Raw genomic sequence first — 19,160 nt, 5'->3', positions numbered from 1 at the left:
TTGTGAGTCATACTTACTCATCTCTTTAAGCAGGTAAGTATTGCCGTGAAGTCTGCCGTTGAACTCCACAGAATACCACCCGATGTCTTCTACGGTCATGTTGTGGATGACCAGCCGTCCGGTGTCTGGGTCCAGTGTGGAGCGCTGTCTAAACGTCCCGTAGTAATCCAGACCATGGTGTGATTTTCTTTGGGACTCATACGAATTTGAATGACCACCTGTGCATCCCGGGACCCATTACATTGAAAACCTATTTACATCACTGATATAAATTGTTTCAGAGTGAACATTTGTAACTCAAATCTCAAATGAAGGTTCCGTGGCTCAAATGGGTCTGAGAGGCTAAACCTCATCAAATGGGTCCGAGAGGCTAAACCTCATCAAATGGGTCCGAGAGGCTAAACCTCATCAAATGGGTCCGAGAGGCTAAACCTCATCAAATGGGTCCGAGAGGCTAAACCTCATCAAATGGGTCCGAGAGGCTAAACCTCATCAAATGGGTCTGAGAGGCTAAACCTCATCAAATGGGTCTGAGAGGCTAAACCTCATCAAATGGGTCTGAGAGGCTAAACATCATCAAATGGGTCTGAGAGGCTAAACCTCATCAAATGGGTCCGAGAGGCTAAACCTCATCAAATGGGTCTGAGAGGCTAAACCTCATCAAATGGGTCCGAGAGGCTAAACCTCATCAAATGGGTCCGAGAGGCTAAACCTCATCAAATGGGTTAGTGGCTCAAACGTTTGTGGCTCAAAAGTTCATGACTCAAAAGCCGAATACATAATGGGGCCTTGTTGAAAACCCACCGTCTTAAAGAATAAAATAAAAACATTATTTGGATAACAAAGAACAGGTCTTACCAACGTGGAGCTGGATGTCAGCGCCCATGCCCATCTCTGGCACCGAGCAGCGGTAGGTTCCCCGGTCCGACAGCCTGACCCTGGACAGCTTCAAGGAAATTACACCCCCGGACAGCTCCGACAGGGACAGTGTCGCTCTCTGCCTGTCAATGGTGGAAAGCACCAGCACTAAGTACTTTTACTTAAGTATACTGTACTTAAGTACTTATTATTATTTTACAAAATATTATGGTGATTTCTTTATTTATTATTTACTATAGTCCTAATAGACCCCAGGAAATTACATCTGGCCACAAAAGATCACAGGATCTACTGAATGTGAAGGTGGATCACAGGATCTACTGAATGTGAAGGTGGATCACAGGATCTACTGAATGTGAAGGTGGATCACAGGATCTACTGAATGTGAAGGTGGATCACAGGATCTACTGAATGTGAAGGTGGATCACAGGATCTACTGAATGTGAAGGTGGATCACAGGATCTACTGAATGTGGCCAGATGTAATTGCTTAGGGTCTAGTAGGACTATAGTAAATAATAAAAAAATGAATCACTACAACATTTTGTAAAAAAATACATATTTAGCCCCATGCTCGAATGCCCCCACCCCCCCCTGTCAAAAACAGCTAAGAATTCCTAAAACGAAAGAAAGCAGCAAATGAAGAAAAATTAACACTAATCTTTTACTTTGTCTAATAACAACCTAAAACATGAACCTAGGTTGATAAAAGCTAAAGTTGTCCTTGGGCGGGAACCCCTTTTGGTGTTAGCATTATGTTATGCTTTAGCTATTGAAAAATAGCAGATCTACAAGCTCATAGCGCGCCACCGAGTGGCGTACTACGAACTTGTAGGTCTGCTATTTTTGAAAAATCGAAAAACCACTGACACTGATAAAACATAGCTTTTTCATAAAACTGTCAGGATGTGGAAGACATTCATAGAATCTGATCTCAGGTCAGAATGGGTTAAAGTAAAACAATTGAGTACGCCGGGTTCTGGTCCTCGGTGAGGTACCGCCCCAACTGGACGGAGACGACAAGCAGGTTCTGGCAGGCCCGGCGCCAGGATGAAATGACAGAGGGGGCAATCGGGGGCAGGTATTGGACATGAAGACAATGCGCCACATTTGCATATCTATAGAGGGCAGAGGCGCACGATTTTGTTGGCTTCCTTCCTTTCAATGCCTGGAAATGTACCATTGTTTTGTCTGTAACTATTTGATCTAAGGGGGCAAAGAGGTTGATTTAGGGGGGCAAACACTCCCTTTGCCCCCCTGTGGCGCCGGGCCTGGGTTCTGGTCGTCTCTGGTCCACCTCACCGTTCCCCAACTCTGCATGCTGAGTGGTGGGTGGATGCGACATGGGAGGATGGCCACGCCTCCCACGCCGGCCAGCACGGGTTGAGAGGAGCCAATCACCTTGCTATATCCTTAAAGGGATTGTGACATAAAAATTATAAAAATAAAAAGATTTTGAATTATTTCATTTTGATTATTTTATAGTTATGTTAACTTTATGAACTAAAAACTAATATATTTGACATAAAAAAAGGACAATAACATTTAGTAATTATCTGAGATCAATTATTTTTCAGTATTCTGATATTAACCTGAGGGCTACATTAAGTGAAGGTGGGGTGGGGGCCTTCACTTAAAAAACTTCACAAAAAAACTATGATGCGAATTATATTAGTCCAGTTCGAATAATCAATTTTATTTATTTATTTATTAAACCAGTAAAAACCACATTGAGACCGAAGTCTCTTTTACAAGTGTGAACTGGCCCAGACAAGAGAAAAAATAAGTGACACAGTTCTGCCAGTAAAAAAAAAAAAAAAAAAACAGGACATACATTAATGCTCATAAATACAGTAGGCCTACACACTACCGAAGAAGCTCAAAGGGAGAACAGGAACGCGACCAATAAGGACTAATAAATAAAAACTAAGCAACGGAAATTGCTAGTAGACTAAAAAGCAAGCAGACATTTGCTATATGTCAAAGCCGTTTGGGAACAAAGCAACAAGACTTGTTAAAAACAGCCACACCCTGAAAAGGTCTAGTTTTCAGACCTACTAGTAAAGTCTAAATATAGTAAATGTAAATAAAGTATCACCTGTCACAGGTGTGTTGCATCTCCACAGAACCAGTAACATGTAGAAACTCAACCACATCCGAGACTTTAACATTAAAACTGTGTTTACTGTGAACAACACAGACCCCGAGCAGACATCCATCTTGTCTCTTCTCTCTTAGAACATGTTGTTGTTGAAACATTTAGTTTAGACATTCCACATTGCATGTCACCGTGCCACCAGCAGGTGTCGCTGGGACCCCCTGGAACTCCTTCAGCGCGCACACACACACACACACACACACACACACACACACACACACACACACACACACACACACACACACACACACACACACACACACACACACACACACACACACACACACACACACACACACACACACACACACACACACACACACACACACACACACACACACACACACCTGTCATTGTTTGTGGGTACTTCCCCTCTCACTCCCTGTCACTTCTCTCCACTCTTGACACACCATGCGAATTCTGTGGTCAAACACACTTCCATGCCACATGATCTCTCTCTCTCTCTCTCTCTCATTCCTCTCACAGTATCACCCTGAAGAAGGATCAGGTATGTTTAAATGTTTCAATTCCTCTGGTACAAATATAGGTACACTTCTACATAGCCAAAAACAGGAAATCATCATAAAGGAGGGAAAAAGGGAAAAAGCACGTATATACAGTGAGGGGGGAAAGGGGTGGGTCATGGGGGCCAGTTTCGAATTGCAACCGTCCGTAGGTGCCCTTTGAGAGCGGCATAGGAGTGAAATGAATTTAGTCCCTTGTTTGTGCCGAATCTGGGTTGCACATGGTTTGTTGAACTCCCTCTGGTGTTGTCGGTGTGGACTTCTTTGACATTAAGGTAGTATTTAGACAGGTACATGGGTATCTTGGTGGTGTATCGAATCTTGTGGACCAGACCCATTGCAAGATGCTGTACTCTAACCTGACGCTGCCAGATCCAAGAAGCTTGCTACACAAATTTGTTTCACAGCTTATTGGGATCTGGGATCGCGGAAGCAAATTCGATGACGGGGCTGTTCCTTTTTTTCAAGATACTTGGTAGATGATTGGATGGGACCGTCTGTCTATCACCGTGTGGGCGTGCAAACACAACCAATCATATTGACGTGTCTATATAGCTTCACATCCGGTTTCGCCCATGTCCCGCCCTTAGCTCACGCTGATTGGTCCGGTACGGAACGGATTTTTGTCAGCTCAACTGCCTGAGAGATCCCAGATGAGTGCTGTGTTGGGGAACATGGTTACCCAATACCGCCCTCATCTGGCAGCGTCAGGTTAGCTGTACTCTGTCGTCGACCCTAAGCCATTCCAGCCTGTCAAAGTGGGCAGGGGTGAGGTGGGTTTTGGGGTGTGAGGCAAAGTAGTAGCCTGACCAGTTTGTTTTGGGAAGTCTGGAGCCTTGTTTTAAGGGCCTTAGAGGTGGTGCTGTGGTACCAGGAGGTGCATGCATAGTCGAAGAAACCTTGTAAGAGGGCTCCAGTTAGGGTCTTCAAGGTGTTTTTGTCGACCAGTGACAAAAACACTTGCCTGCACTTTTCTTTCGGCGGCCGACCCCCATCTGAACATACAGTATGTTGTTCCAGGGACCTCCAGGGACCTCCGCTGTGAAAGCATACACATTAAATGATTTGTGCCACATTGTAGATCTGCTATTTTTCAACAGTTAAAGTTTAAAATAGTGGTTAAAGTGCATGCCGTATGTAAGAAGAAGTAGAGAAGAAAATTAATCAACGCTCACACACTGAGGGCTCCAATGCAACAGATGCTTTATTGCAGGGATACTCAAATAGCTGAACCTGTGGGCCACAGTACAAAAATGGCAAGGGGTATGATAACTTCTCTATTTTATTTGCGTTATTTCCGCATAATGTAAGACAAATGCAATGTGCATTCTGGCTTGGCCTTCCATTTCTATTCTGGCAATGACACAACTTGTAATCAAAGTAGCTGTAGTTTCTACATTTACTCTCTTTTGAACAATCCTGGTAATAAGTAATAGGCCTAATCTGTCTGTAGAAAATGAAAACGAAAATCTATCCATTCCATTATCTCTGGAACGGAAGGTCCAATCGGAAGGTCCAATCGGAAGGTCCAGATCCAAGTTGAAAGCTTGTTTGATGCGTGACTTTGAGGACATGAAGCACATGAGCCTGAGTTTGAGTATCGCTGCTCTATTGCGCCAGAAAGCTGTGACCTCTGACCTGTGAGGTTCTGAACTCAAAGCTCTTCCTCAGACGGACAGCATGTAAGAATGAGAATAAAGTAGATGTTTGGGGCACTCGGGTGGCACAGTGGAAAACTACCTGTCCACAATGGAGTTTGAATCCACCACAGTGCATCAGCGTCTATGCGAAACACAATATGGCCTGTGTTCAGGGGGAGGGAAGCCGGGCAGGAGGGAGGGGGGAGTGGGACGGACGGAGGCTCAAAGTCCTTCCAGTCCTCACTGGCAAGTGAGCCAGTAGGATGCAACACACAATGTGATGACTATAAAAGTCATCACAAAAAAGTAGATGCTGCTCAAGATGCATTCATGTTGTTTTGTAATCTTGTTTTATTATGTAGTGGAGAAGAAGAACACTGTGTTTATTTTATTGATCACTCGCTTTAGATCAGGGCTGTCAAATTAGTCATACTGGGTCACAGGCTGGATTTGGCAGAATTCAACTTCAAACCCGTTGTGCACACGTGACGTCAACTGTACGTGTGCATCCGCACATTGCTTTGACTCACGTGAGGCTCACCATTGTTCTTGTTCAGCCTCCTGTCATATGGTTTACAGTTTCACTTCACTAATTTAGATTCTCACTTCTCTGCTGTGTTTTGCCATAGATATCCAATCAATGCACGAATAATAGAGGACACTGCCCATGTACTGCCTGAGGAAGAGTTATCATACAAAACATATTGCTGAGTAGTCTAGGTTTGGGGCCAATTGATTGCTCATTTGCTTAAAGTTTTCATGACATCGTACTTTTGTATACTGTTGTATCCTCTTTAGATCATCAATGCTGAACAGTGTTGTCACCAACCAGTGTCCACAGCAGAGTTTCTCCACCACAAGTACCTGACAGTTTGACCCTGAAGACAGCCATGATGCTACAGACAGGAAGCTGCCATTGTTTCTCCTTCTTACTTCTGTTGTTCACGCTTCATCTTAGTCCCACACTGGCTTACTTCCTGAAAAACTGCAATATTCTTTACTCTGACAATGTCACTGCTGGTGTTTCAGTGGAATGCAAAAACCATCACCTCCTTAGCATACCAGATGACATTCCTAGAGAGGTTATATCATTAACACTCCAGAATAATGACATTCAGAGGATAAACAAGACTGATTTTTACAATCTGGTAAATCTCAGAGATTTGGAACTGAGCGACAATTGTATAACTCATGTAGATGACGGTGCTTTTGTCCCTGTGGTGGAACTCAAAGAGCTCCATATGAACTACAACAAACTGACAACACTGACAGACAACATGTTTCAGGGACTGTCTAACCTCTTGATACTGAGCTTGGATGTAAACAATATCACTTCCATCAACCCTGCAGCCTTCCAGTCACTCCCCAGTTTACAGGAACTAAGTCTGAAGTCCAACCCGATACATCAAATGACAGATATTATTACCATCTTACAATTACCACGCTTACTGAGGCTGAACATCTCAATTTACACATTAGAATCTTTTCAGTCAATAGATCTGCCATTAAACATGTCCTCTGAGCTCAGGGAGTTGAGAATTAGTTCGGGTTCGATAAAAAGGTTTAGCATCACAACAGCCGTGTTTCCACATCTTAAGTTAATCGACCTGTCACACTGTTGTAACGATACTGGATGGGAATGGGAAATACCAGACAAGTATTTTCTCAGGAATATAACTACGGTGTATTTGTTTGGTCCTTATATGACTTTTAACTCCATCAAAAAGTCTCTACAGAGCCTCGATTCACTGGAGAATCTGCACCTCATGCATAGACAGAGGATAGACAGAGGTCTCCTAAATATTGCCTGTCAAATACCCACACTGAGGATACTTGTTGTAGCCTCTAACCACATTGCCAAAGTAAGTGAAAAACTGTCACATTGTAGTCAACTAACCTACCTGGACCTATCATATAATGACCTGACTGAACTGTCTAGGGATTCAATGAAACACATGAATCAGCTGAGACTCCTGGACCTCGCCTGTAACTACCTTTCCAAAGTGCCAGACGTTGTTAATTATCTCCCTGTGCTTCAAAACCTAAGCCTGCAACACAATAGCATTCATAATTTAAGCTGCTCAGACTTCTTAAATGTAACCAGACTCATACACCTCAATCTAGATTCCAACCGCATCTCTGAACTCAAACCGTGTGTTTTTCAACATCTCAGTGAGTTAAAGGTTCTGAAAATGAGCGACAATCTCATATGGATGTTTGGCGATGCATTCAAGATTGGTCTACAGAAACTAGAATTATTGGATGTCACTCTGAATCAAATTTCATTCCTCGAGAAGGGGGATTTTACAAATCTGAAATCGCTCAAACACTTAGCGTTTGGATCAGATGCACTGTTCGGGTTTGACAGCACTGCTTTAGAAGGGCTGGATGAACTTGAAACTCTTAGTCTAAGTTTTCATTTTGTTGACAGCAAAATTATATCGTCATGGTATTTACCGTCTCTGAAGAGCCTGAAGAGCCTTAAAATGCAATTCAACCAGCAATTATGTAGGACTAACACATCATACATCACGAACACACCCAACCTAGAAGCTCTCCATCTCTCCCACAATGAACTGAAGTCCCTGGACTTCCTGGCACAAGTCAACCTGACTAGACTCTCTTGGCTGGACCTGAGACAGAACGAGTTGGCGGTAATCAATGTCTCTGTGTTCCGTTTTCTCCCTGCTCTCAAATATGTTAACATGGATCACAACCCTTTCACGTGTGACTGTTCTAATGCTGAGGTTCGCCAGTGGATGCTGACCAACAACCAGACGCAGGTAGTTGACGCACATCGCTACAGTTGTGGCTTTCCTCTGGATAAAAAGGGAACCAGGTTTCTGGACTTTGACTATCGTTCCTGTTGGGTGGACGCTAGCTTCATCTGCTACATTTCTTCCACTTGTGTGATTGTGCTAACTCTGCTCACATCCTTCACCTACCACTTCCTGCGTTTGCATCTTCTCTATGCCTACTACCTCTTCCTGGCCTTCCTTTATGATGCCATGGAAAGAAAGAAGGGGTCTCCTCAGTGCTACGATGCCTTCATCTCCTACAACGTTCACGATGAGCTCTGGGTTTACGAAGAAATGCTTCCAGTGCTGGAGGGAGAGCAGGGCTGGAAACTCTGTCTGCACCACCGAGACTTCTTACCAGGTACAAACCTCTCTCTGTCTAAGTCAGGGATTCTCAACCTGAGGGTCACGATCCCTCAGGGGGTCGCCAAATTATTTCTTCCATTTTTTACTACTATGCTTGTTTTAACCTGATTGTTTTATATTGTGTCACTGTAACCTTGTTTCGAAAAGTGCTCTATAAATAAAATTTACTTACTTACTTACTTACTTGACAGAAAGTAGCTCATAACGTTTCTATGGTGGATTTTTATGAAACAAAGACTTTGCAGATAGAAAAAGGATAATTCAAGCTTTTCGTACAGCTGCAATGTTGGTGAATTTAACATGGTTTAATGCAATCAGACAGGACTTTTCTGTTTAGGTGAATGGGCTATCAAGGTCAGAAAGTAGTTTTTTGCCACTCAGTGGGCGTTTCCGCATAACTTCCAGGTACGATGATGTCACGCGCATACCCTCTATTGATCACACCTGATCATCTGTTGTGGGGCATGCTTTTTCAACTTGCATCATTCCGAGTAGGCCCAGTACCCAACGGGCACCGTTCTAGTTTATATTAATGTTTGTTTCTTTAGGGACCTCTCTCTGTCTGAAAAACGGTGTTGTCTTTAGTGGCATTATTATTACAGCATGTAACAGTAAATAGTATATATATCCGTCTCTCAAGAAGTGAAGTAGTTTTGAATGTGGTTTACATAATGTTTGTTTTGTTTCCAGGTACAACCATCGTAAAGAACATTACAGATGCCATCTATGGCAGCAGAAAGATCATCTGTGTGATCAGCCATCATTACCTGGAGAGTGAATGGTGCTCTAGAGAGATCCAGATGGCCAGGTGGGGGCAGTATTTCTCTGATGTTTCATTGCTCGACAAAGCATCATGGTGGATTTGAACACCCATCCTTAACTGAGTGTAAATGTCCTCTGGTCTCCTGTGTGCAGCTACCGTCTGTTTGATGAACAGAAGGACGTGTTGATCCTGGTGTTTCTGGAGGACATTCCAGCCCACCAGTTGTCTCCCTACTATCACATGAAGAGGCTGGTGAAGAGACACACCTACCTGAGCTGGTCCCGGGCTGGACAGCACCCTGGACTGTTCTGGCAGAACCTACGCAGAGCTCTGCAGGACACACCTCACGCTGACCTGACCTCCTGAACCACCTGAGACCGCAGCATGCCTGTTCTGGAGAGAAATGAAACCATAATGTGTGTAATATGTATGTTATTTAGGTATTTTACTGTATATATAATTATGTTCATAACCTCATTACAATCAATGGAAAGTCAAACAAGCAACACTTCTGAGACAGAATGTTGGTAATATTACCATGTTGACCATGAACAAATTCACTCACCGAGACTAAGTGAAACATCGCTTCACACTGCAACACATTTTTTTCAACTATACTCTCATACAATGTTCTTTTTTGTTTTGTTGTCTACTCTCCGCCAGGCCGAAGGCGTGACCGAGACTATGTTTTGGCCCCTGCCCTGTGTGTGCGTGCGTGCGTGCGCGACGTGCGTGCGTGTGAACAGCTAATTTCCGCCACTGTTGGAGCGATGGACGTGAAACTGCACACACACTCCCTGGAGGCCAGAGCAGAACCTGTTTCACATTGTCCTGTTATAGCGCCACCATGAGACTCTGAGACTTTGATTAGACATATATGTAAGCTAACAATGATAATAGTGCTGCTCTAATGTCTGTAAGATAGAGCCCTATATTTAAACTAACAATGATAACACTGTTGTGTCTAATGTCGTGTAAGATAGGGCCCTATAATTGCAATATGCAATGCCGGCATAATTAGCAGATGCTCTTTATCCAGAGTGTTTTACAGTAACACATGCATCATCCTTACAGTAACACATACAGCACCTTTGCCTTGGAACTCCCTGCCCTTGGGTCTTAGCCTTGGGTCTTAGCCTTGGAACTCCCTGCCCTTGGGTCTTAGCCTTGGGTCTTTGCCCTTGGGTCAGAGTCAGTGTGTTCTTTTAAAACGCTTTTAAAAACAGCTTTGTAAGTCAAGTGTTTTTTCCTAATATTGTTTTTTCCAGTTGTTATTGATGCCCTGTTATTTTTCAAGTTTTATTGTTTCTGATGTCTTGATGTTATTTGATTATTATGGCTATTATGATTGCTGTTTATAACCTGTCACTTTGTAACTATATGTTTGGAAGGTGCTATATAAATAAAAAATAATGAATTCGTCAAATGCATAGAGACAGTGTAGTACTAAACAGTCTAATATCTAAAAAACTCACACCTGTGTGAAGTGAGGGGCGCTAATATATTAAAGTTTAACTCATGTTGCTATGATTAGTGATGATGTAATGGTGATGTAAAACAAACGGTGACAAAACAAACATTAAATTATCTTAATTGTTAATGGCATTTAATGTTTGTGTTAGGGACAGGATGATGTCAATTTTCCCTTCATTGTCAATGGCATTTTTAAAACAAACATTGAACTAAAAACAAACTTTAAACCTGTATATAGGAGGGGCTAAATATATATCACACCTGTGTGAAGTGAGGGGAGCTCTTATCATCATGATACATCATCTAATTCTGGCCAATCACAATTTGCGTCCTCACTTTTGTCATCAATGTTTGCGTTTACACAATGTTTGTGTTTTGTTTACACAAACACTCAAAATTAGTCATAGGAAACGGTAACAAAACAATGTTTGATAACAACGCTGGCTATCCATTGTCAATGGCATTCATTGTTTGTGTTAACACAATGTTTGTGTTTACACAAATCCTCAAAGCTGGACAACAAATATATCATCTGAACATTTAAACTATCCAAACTATAGGATGCCAGATTGCCAGGTCAACAAATGGACCTGGCATCTGTCTAAATAACATCTGAATTACATTTTAAACTTATTTGCATAAGACTGCATGGTCGACAAGGCTAGGTCAAGTAAGGTGCAGTATCCCAGCAAGCCAAATAAGGTCATGACAACGTTTCACAGCCCTTATGGGGATGATCTTTAAGTAATTTACAGGACGTCTTCACCAGTTTAAATAATATATCTTATTCTGGGCCAGATCTGACTAGTTATGATATGACCTCGATCTGACTCTCTCTGATTCATCCATCCGGCTTTGTGGGTAGAATTTATGTTGGTTAAAATCAGGTGTTATTCTGGGCCAGATGTGACTAGTCTTGGTTTGACTTGATCTGGCCCCAATAGAGGGTATGAGTGGCAAAAAACTACTTTCTGGCCTTGACAACCCATGCATCCAAACAGAAAAGTCCTATCTGATTGCATTAAACATTAAACAATGTTAAACTCATGTTGCTTTGCCACTTGATGTGCCATTCACTTTAAGCATGACCCTCTATCGAGACGTCACTAATTGGTCCAGATCCTGACCGTGCTTGCTGGGATGACCTTGTAGTCTTTACACTGATAGTTTCTGTCCTAGTTCCACTAAAGTGAAGCATTTCTTCATTTCCGTCAGCCTGTGAACTCTCAGAAGCACTCGGCTTGATCCTCTTTCACTATAGGTGTCCCCTCATAATGTCTGAGGCATCAGTGGAGCTGTGGTCAAAATAATGGACGTCATTCCTGTCTGAGTGAAACACTGGAAAGATGGTTGTCAAACTTGTCACTGACTTTCAGAGTTCAGGTAGGATTCAAATTCAATATTATAATTTCCTTCCTGGAAAGTAATATTCATTGTGACTTTTCTGTGTTATTTGTATATAATAGGGATAATGTCCTTGTTATAATATAGGGCTTCAGCTATGTTAAAGAGCTGCGTTTTTACTTTGAGCTGTTGACATTCTGCGCACGCGCACACACACACACACACACACACACACGTGCACGCTGTGCCCTTCATTGTAGCCCTGCGATATTATGATCAATGCTCCGCCATTATTCTGGTCTCATGACTTGCACCATTCGTAGGTTGTAAATCCATTCATTTTGCACAATGTTGCAAGGAAAGTTTCTGTTCCATATTATGCCACACTGTGCAGCCAGCTAAAGCCTGAGTTGTACTTTATTGCACGATGGTGTCGCGCAGAAAGCATAGGCATTTAGGCAATGTACAAGACCATAATCGGTGAGAACGCGACGCATTTGTGAGCTTGTAGATCGGTTCCGTTAGCCGCAATAATAACTTGATAAGTTCTCCACGACCTTTTGAGAGTTCATCTGTATAGTGTGTACACTAGCTTCATTTGCAAGTTTACCCTTGAATCTCCAACATCTTTTTTTTTACATCTTGTTCAATTGTACAAGTCTGTCCAGTGTCCACACACACAATCCTATAATCCTTTAAAGGGAACTATAGAGTTAAAGATCAAATAAATGGTTACATGTACTGTAACTGTTTTACTGTTGTATCATCTTTAGATCATCAATGCTGAACAGAATTACTCCACCACCAGTACCTGACAGTTGTCCCTGAAGACAGCCATGATGCTACAGACAAGAAGCTGCCATCGTTTCTCCTTCTTATTTCTGTTGTTCACGCTTCATCTTAGACCCACACTGGCTTACTTCCTGAAAGACTGCACTACCCTTTACTCTGACAATTTCACTGCTGGTGTTTCAGTGAATTGTGATTCTTGTGTTGACATACCAGATGGCATTCCCAGAGACGTTATATCACTAACAATAACATATTGTAAGATCCAAAAGATAAACAGCACAGATTTTGACCATCTGTCAAATCTCACATATTTGGATCTGAGTGATAATTCAATAACTCATGTAGAGGACGGTGCTTTTGTCCCTTTGGTGCAACTTGAAATGCTCTATATGGACAATAACCAACTAACAACACTGACAGACAATATGTTTCAGGGCCTGTCTAACCTCTTGATACTGAGCTTGGATGGTAATGATTTCCAATTTATCAACCCTGCAGCCTTCCAGTCACTCCCCACTTTACAGGAATTATTTCTAATATCCTATCAAATGACAGATATAATCACAATCTTACAACTACCAAGCTTAAAGGGGCTGAACATCAATATTGATGAGTTAGAGTCTTTTCAGTCAAAAGATCTGCCATTAAACATGTCCTCTGAGCTCAAGACATTGAGTGTCGAGTCATCCTCAATTAAAAAGTTCAGCATCACAACAGCTGTATTTCCACATCTTAAGACAATCAACCTGTCACACTGCTGCAATGATATAGATGGATGGGAGTGGGACATACCAGACAAGTATTTTCTAAGCAATATAACAACATTGAATTTCACCGGATCTAATATGTCTTTTAACACCATCAGAAAGGCTCTACAGAGCCTTGATTCACTGGAGACCCTAGAGCTGGGATGTAGGCCTAAAGATGTGATGGACAGAGATCTCTTAATTATTATCTGCAATATAACCACACTGAGGACACTCAACCTGTTGGGTTGCATCAATGCCAACCTTAGTGAAATACTGTCAAATTGCACTCAGCTAACCAGCCTGGATCTATCTGGTAATGACCTGACTGAACTGTCTAAGGATTCAATAAGACAAATTAAGCAACTGAATCACCTAAACCTTGCTCACACCCATCTTTCCAAAGTGCCAGACGATGTTAAATATCTCTCCATGCTTCAAATCCTCGACCTGAGTAGCAATCGTATTAATGATTTAAGCTGCTCAGACTTCTTAAATGTAACCAGACTCACACACCTTCATCTAGATTACAACGATATACATGAACTCAAAAAATGTGTTTTTCAACATCTCAATGAGTTAAAGGTTCTAACTGTGAAAAGCAATTTAATTGAGAGTTACAGCGACACATTCAAGACTGGCCTACACAAACTAGAATTATTGGATTTAAATAAAAATAAAATTGCCAGACATCTCGGCAAAATGGAATTCATGAGTCTGAAGTCACTCAAGGACTTATACATAGGAGGCATTAACAACATGATCTGGAGAATAGACATTTTGGAAGGATTAGATGAACTTGAAACACTATATCTATATTTTGATGATGACTTAATTGCATCTTCACCTCCCAATGAGTTACAACGGCAAAACTACAATAGCACTTTACTGAGGAGCCTGAAGAGTTTCACAGTAGAAATCGATAGAGTTTACAATGATATATATGTCGCATGGGACATTCTCTCAGATATGAAACATTTGGAACATTTGAAAGTTATCCATGGTACACAACCAGACCCAGACTCATTTAAATATGTACCACAGCTGAAGACTCTTTCCTTAATTAAATGTAATCTGACGTCCCTGGATTCCCTGGCACAAGCCAATCTGACTCAACTATCTCTGCTGGACCTGAGCCAGAATGCGTTGACGGTGATCAATGTCTCTGTGTTCAGTTTCCTCCCTGCTCTCAGATATGTGAACATGGATGGAAACCCTTTAGTTTGTGATTGTTCTAATGCTGACTTTGTGCATTGGATGCGGAACAACAACCAAACACTGGTAGATTACGCTGACAGCTACACTTGTGGCTTTCCTCTGGCTAAAAAGGGAACCAGGTTTCTGGACTTTGACATCCATTCCTGTTGGGTGAATACCAGCTTCATTTGCTTCCTTTCTTCCACTTGTGTGATTGTGCTAACTCTGCTCACATCCTTCACCTACCACTTCCTGCGTTTGCATCTTTTCTATGCCTACTACCTCTTCCTGGCCTTCCTTTATGATGCCAAGGAAAGAAAGAAGGGGTCTCCTCAGCGCTACGATGCCTTCATCTCCTACAACGTTCACGATGAGCTCTGGGTTTACAGAGAAATGCTTCCAGTGCTGGAGGGAGAGCAGGGCTGGAAACTCTGTCTGCACCACCGAGACTTCCCACCGGGTACAAACCTCTGTCTGTTTACAGTGAGAGAAATACAGTAATACTGTATTTATACAAATGTGTCTCTCTCTTTCTGTCACCAACAGCAGACCTCTCTGTCTGGAAAAACTGTGTTGTTTCTTTAGTGGCATTATTATTAAAGTATGTGATACTAGTCTCAAGAAGTGAAATAGTTTTTAATCTGGTGTGAATAATGTTTGTGTTTTATTTCCAGGTAAACCCATCATAGAGAACATTGCAGATGCCATCTATGGCAGCAGAAAGACCATCTGTGTGATCAGCCATCATTACCTGGAGAGTGAATGGTGCTCAAGAGAGATCCAGATGGCCAGGTGGGGGCAGTAATTCGATATTATAGCCCAATGATAAATTGGCTTGAATGTCTCCACCAGGCCGAAGGCATGGGGAGAGAGTATGGCCCTCATTTATCAATCGAGTGTAAAATCTGCCACAGATTCGAGTGCAGGTTTCGTAGTACACGCACGTCGCCACAGCATTTATAAAGTGATCGCAAACAGCTGATCCTTCCTTAATTTCGTTCTGACGTTAATAAATGTGACGGCTGAAATCTATCTGGCACGCCCTATGAAATCAAGCCTCGCCTTCGTTTTTGCGACTGAACACATGAAATACGACCTGTGGGAACCATGGAAAAAAGTTTCTCCCGTGCCTTGCTGCCCGCCTCACCCACCTCTCTCTCTCTCACTCACACACACACACACACACACACACACACACACACACACACACACACAGGAGCACCCCGCCCCCCCCCCCCCCCGCCCAGGCACAGAAGCACACGCAACTTGCAAGCCCAACTAACTGGTGTCTTGTTAAATAAAGAAAGAACGAACACCTGCATGAATTAAATAAAGTTGTAGGCCTACCCTGTCTGTTTCCCTCTCACCTCGCTTGCCTTGCTGTCATGTCCACGCACGCACGCAGCTACATGACACGTACATCGACATCGCATCGGAATTAGTTTGTAGGCTGGCCTACAGTATATACATTTTACCCATTCGTGCGCAGTGCACGGCGAAGGCGTGATACTGCGCACTGCTGTGATATTAGCCGGTCGGTGCCAAATATTGCACACACACTCCCTGGATGCCAACGATGAACCTCTGCCCCAAAATCTCCTGAACGGCCTGTTATAGCGCCACCAGGAGGCAGACTTTTGTAAAACACATTTTTTGCTATTACTCCTCCAGATTTGGTAGATAAATCCTGCAAATCATTACACAGTATCTCTATAGTCATGTGTTAAAGACGGATTTGTCCGATAGTTCATATTCCGTCCTACTTGGCTAACATTGGCTTTCAAAGTTTGCAGGATTGGCCCGTTTTGAACAAAAAGCCTCAAATCATGAACGCAGAATGCAATTTACGTGAAATCTTTCGCAGACTTTCCTACTAGCCTGAGGAATATATCCCACCATTTTCACATTGGCCTGTAATAGCGCCACCAACAGGTGGATTTTTGCAAAACACATTTTTGGAACAAAATGCCTCAAATCATCCAATTGCCATCAAAGGCATAAGAAGAAATGGCTTTTCACATTTGCCTATTATAGCGCCACCAGGAGGCCACAACCTGACCTGTGGAGACCTGTGCCCTGAGGGGCACTTTTTCTAATTTGTATTATTTAGACCCCTGTATTTGTATTTTAGACAAATTGCTTGTGTTATGAAGTATTGTAATGAGGCTGTGTGTTATTATACAAAGTGTATACTGTGTGTATACAGTATATAGTCTCTGCCCTGTGGCTCTTGGTCATTATAAATAAAACTGTCCATACAACTTGAGTGTAAATGTCCTCTGGTCTCCTGTGTGCAGCTACCGTCTGTTTGATGAACAGAAGGACGTATTGATCCTGGTTTTTCTGGAGGACATTCCAGCCCACCAGTTGTCTCCCTACTATCACATGAAGAGGCTGGTGAAGAGACAGACCTACCTGAGCTGGTCCCAGGCTGAACATCACCCTGGACTGTTCTGGCAGAACCTACGCAGAGCTCTGCAGGACACACCTCACACTGACCTGGGCTTGAATGAATAATCTATCGGTCGGGAGGAGTGTTGCACTCTGAAACACTGGGGCCCCTTTTCCACCGGTTGGTTCCCAGTGGGAACCGGTTCAGTTCTTTTTGGTTCTTAGTCCATGAGCCAGAGCTCCAAAATTGAAACGTGAATTATGAATTGAGTGGGCAAAACCATACCTATATTAGATTGTTATCACCATTAAACTCTCCCAATTGAGTACTTACACGAAGACAATGATTTATTGTATTACAAATTTTACATTTTTAAATATGCAAATGCAGCATTATGTAGGAAAATATGCAAAATAATCAAAAACATGAAAAGGCTACTACTGTGGAAGGGTTATCATGTATTAATTTACTTGTATTGATCCTATAAACAATTTAATATAGGGTATAGTTTGCCCACCAATTTTGGAGCTCTGGCTCATGGACTAAAAACCAAAAAGAACTGAACCGGTTCCCACTGGGAACCAACCGGTGGAAAAGGGGTCTGGGTGTGTTCGATATAAGCACACTGACCGCACTGCCACTCACAAACTAATAGGCGAGTGCGCTCCTGGTGTGCAACTCAGAATTCTCTGAAAAATAGCCGGGCGCTCGGTTAAAAATGCCTTTTATTAAACAATGTGGAATGCAGCAATGCTAATTGCTGTACCAGCAAATGTCTAACACCCGTGGCACACGTAGTGAGTACTTTATATTTGAGATCTGAAAGTTTATGTACACGTTTTCAATATACTGTAAATGTAGCGATCGCGTAAAACTGGCTTCAGCCTTCAGTTGCGTCATGATTCAGGACTAATTCATCCCCTATATTTAATCATGTGATTGTATTCACACCTGACGTTGATCTGCACTCTGCTGCGCTTTGAAGTGAAGTGACATCCCTGTTTTTTGGCGAAGTAGAATGCGGTTCTTTGGTGCGCTTCAGGACTTGCATGAGCCTTCACACCTGCCAAACGAAGCGCACTTTCCGACAATACGCAGCAGAATTAGTTTTTTTTTTTTTTTTTTAAGATATTTTTTGCGGCTTACGCCTTTTATTGATTTTTGAAGGGACAGACAGTAGGCTGACAGGAAACGGGAGAGAGATGGGGGGATGACATGCAGTAAAGGCCGTGTCGGGTCCGGGAGTCGAACCCGCGGCACACTGCGACTGGATCACCAGTCCGGTGCCCAGACCGTTACGCTACGGCCTGGGCCAGCAGAATTAGTTTTAATCGCAGTATAGCATGCTGGTGTGAATGAGACATAAAACTGTACCTGTACTGATAATAAACATGTTAATAAAGTAATCAATCAATCAATGCTGTGATGAAAACAGGTGTGGGATTATCCAACACATTCCTGGGTTGTTAATTTGTCACGCTCCCTGTGTGTAAGGACATTTCAATGTAACAACCATGTACTGTAAATTAGGATCCGTGCCAAGCAATGGGCTAGTTATTGTCTCCACCAGGCCGAAGGCATGTGGGGAGAGTATGTTTTGCACTCCGTCCGTCCGTGTGTGTGTCCGTCCGTCCGTGTGTCCGTGAGCAGCTAATCTCGGCCACCGTTAACCCGGTCGATGCCAAATTTTGCACACACACTCCCTGGATGCCAACGATGAACCTCTGCCCCAAACTTTCCAGAACGGCCTGTTATAGCGCCACCAGGAGGCCGCTTTGTGCAAAACAAGTTTTTGCACAGTACACCTACAGATTTTGTCCAAACATCACGCAAATTGGTACATTGGTACTCTCTAGAGCCATCCAACAAAACCGGTCTTTCAGATTTCTCACACTCCATCCTGATTGGTTAAGATTGGCTTCCAAAGTTCTCAGTTCCCAGAGTGCTCAGTTTCAAACAAAATGCTGCAAATCATGAACACATCGCGTGATTTCCGTGAAATTGTGCACCCACATTCCCACTAGGCCGAGGACGAAATGCCACATGAACAATTTCAACTCAGACTCAAGGTGGCGCTATAACTGGCCAA

The 19,160-nt window shown here is 42.8% G+C and overlaps 1 protein-coding gene across 1 annotated transcript; it reads left to right on the top strand.

The window, feature by feature from the left end:
• Positions 1-14,739: 14,739 nt before the first annotated feature.
• On the top strand, positions 14,740-17,196 carry LOC310873794 (toll-like receptor 13; the record flags this gene model as incomplete). The annotated part of the gene is made up of 3 exons (XM_083786345.1): positions 14,740-15,139; positions 15,354-15,471; positions 16,977-17,196. The coding sequence occupies 3 exons, from the start codon at positions 14,740-14,742 to the stop codon at positions 17,194-17,196; spliced, it is 738 nt and encodes a 245-aa protein (XP_083642471.1).
• Positions 17,197-19,160: the final 1,964 nt, after the last annotated feature.

Source organism: Protomyctophum parallelum (assembly GCF_964188405.1).
Source record: "Protomyctophum parallelum genome assembly, chromosome: 16".
NCBI lineage: Eukaryota > Metazoa > Chordata > Actinopteri > Myctophiformes > Myctophidae > Protomyctophum > Protomyctophum parallelum.
The sequence above is the reverse complement of the archived record's forward strand: the minus strand, read 5'-3'. Positions and strand labels throughout refer to the sequence as shown.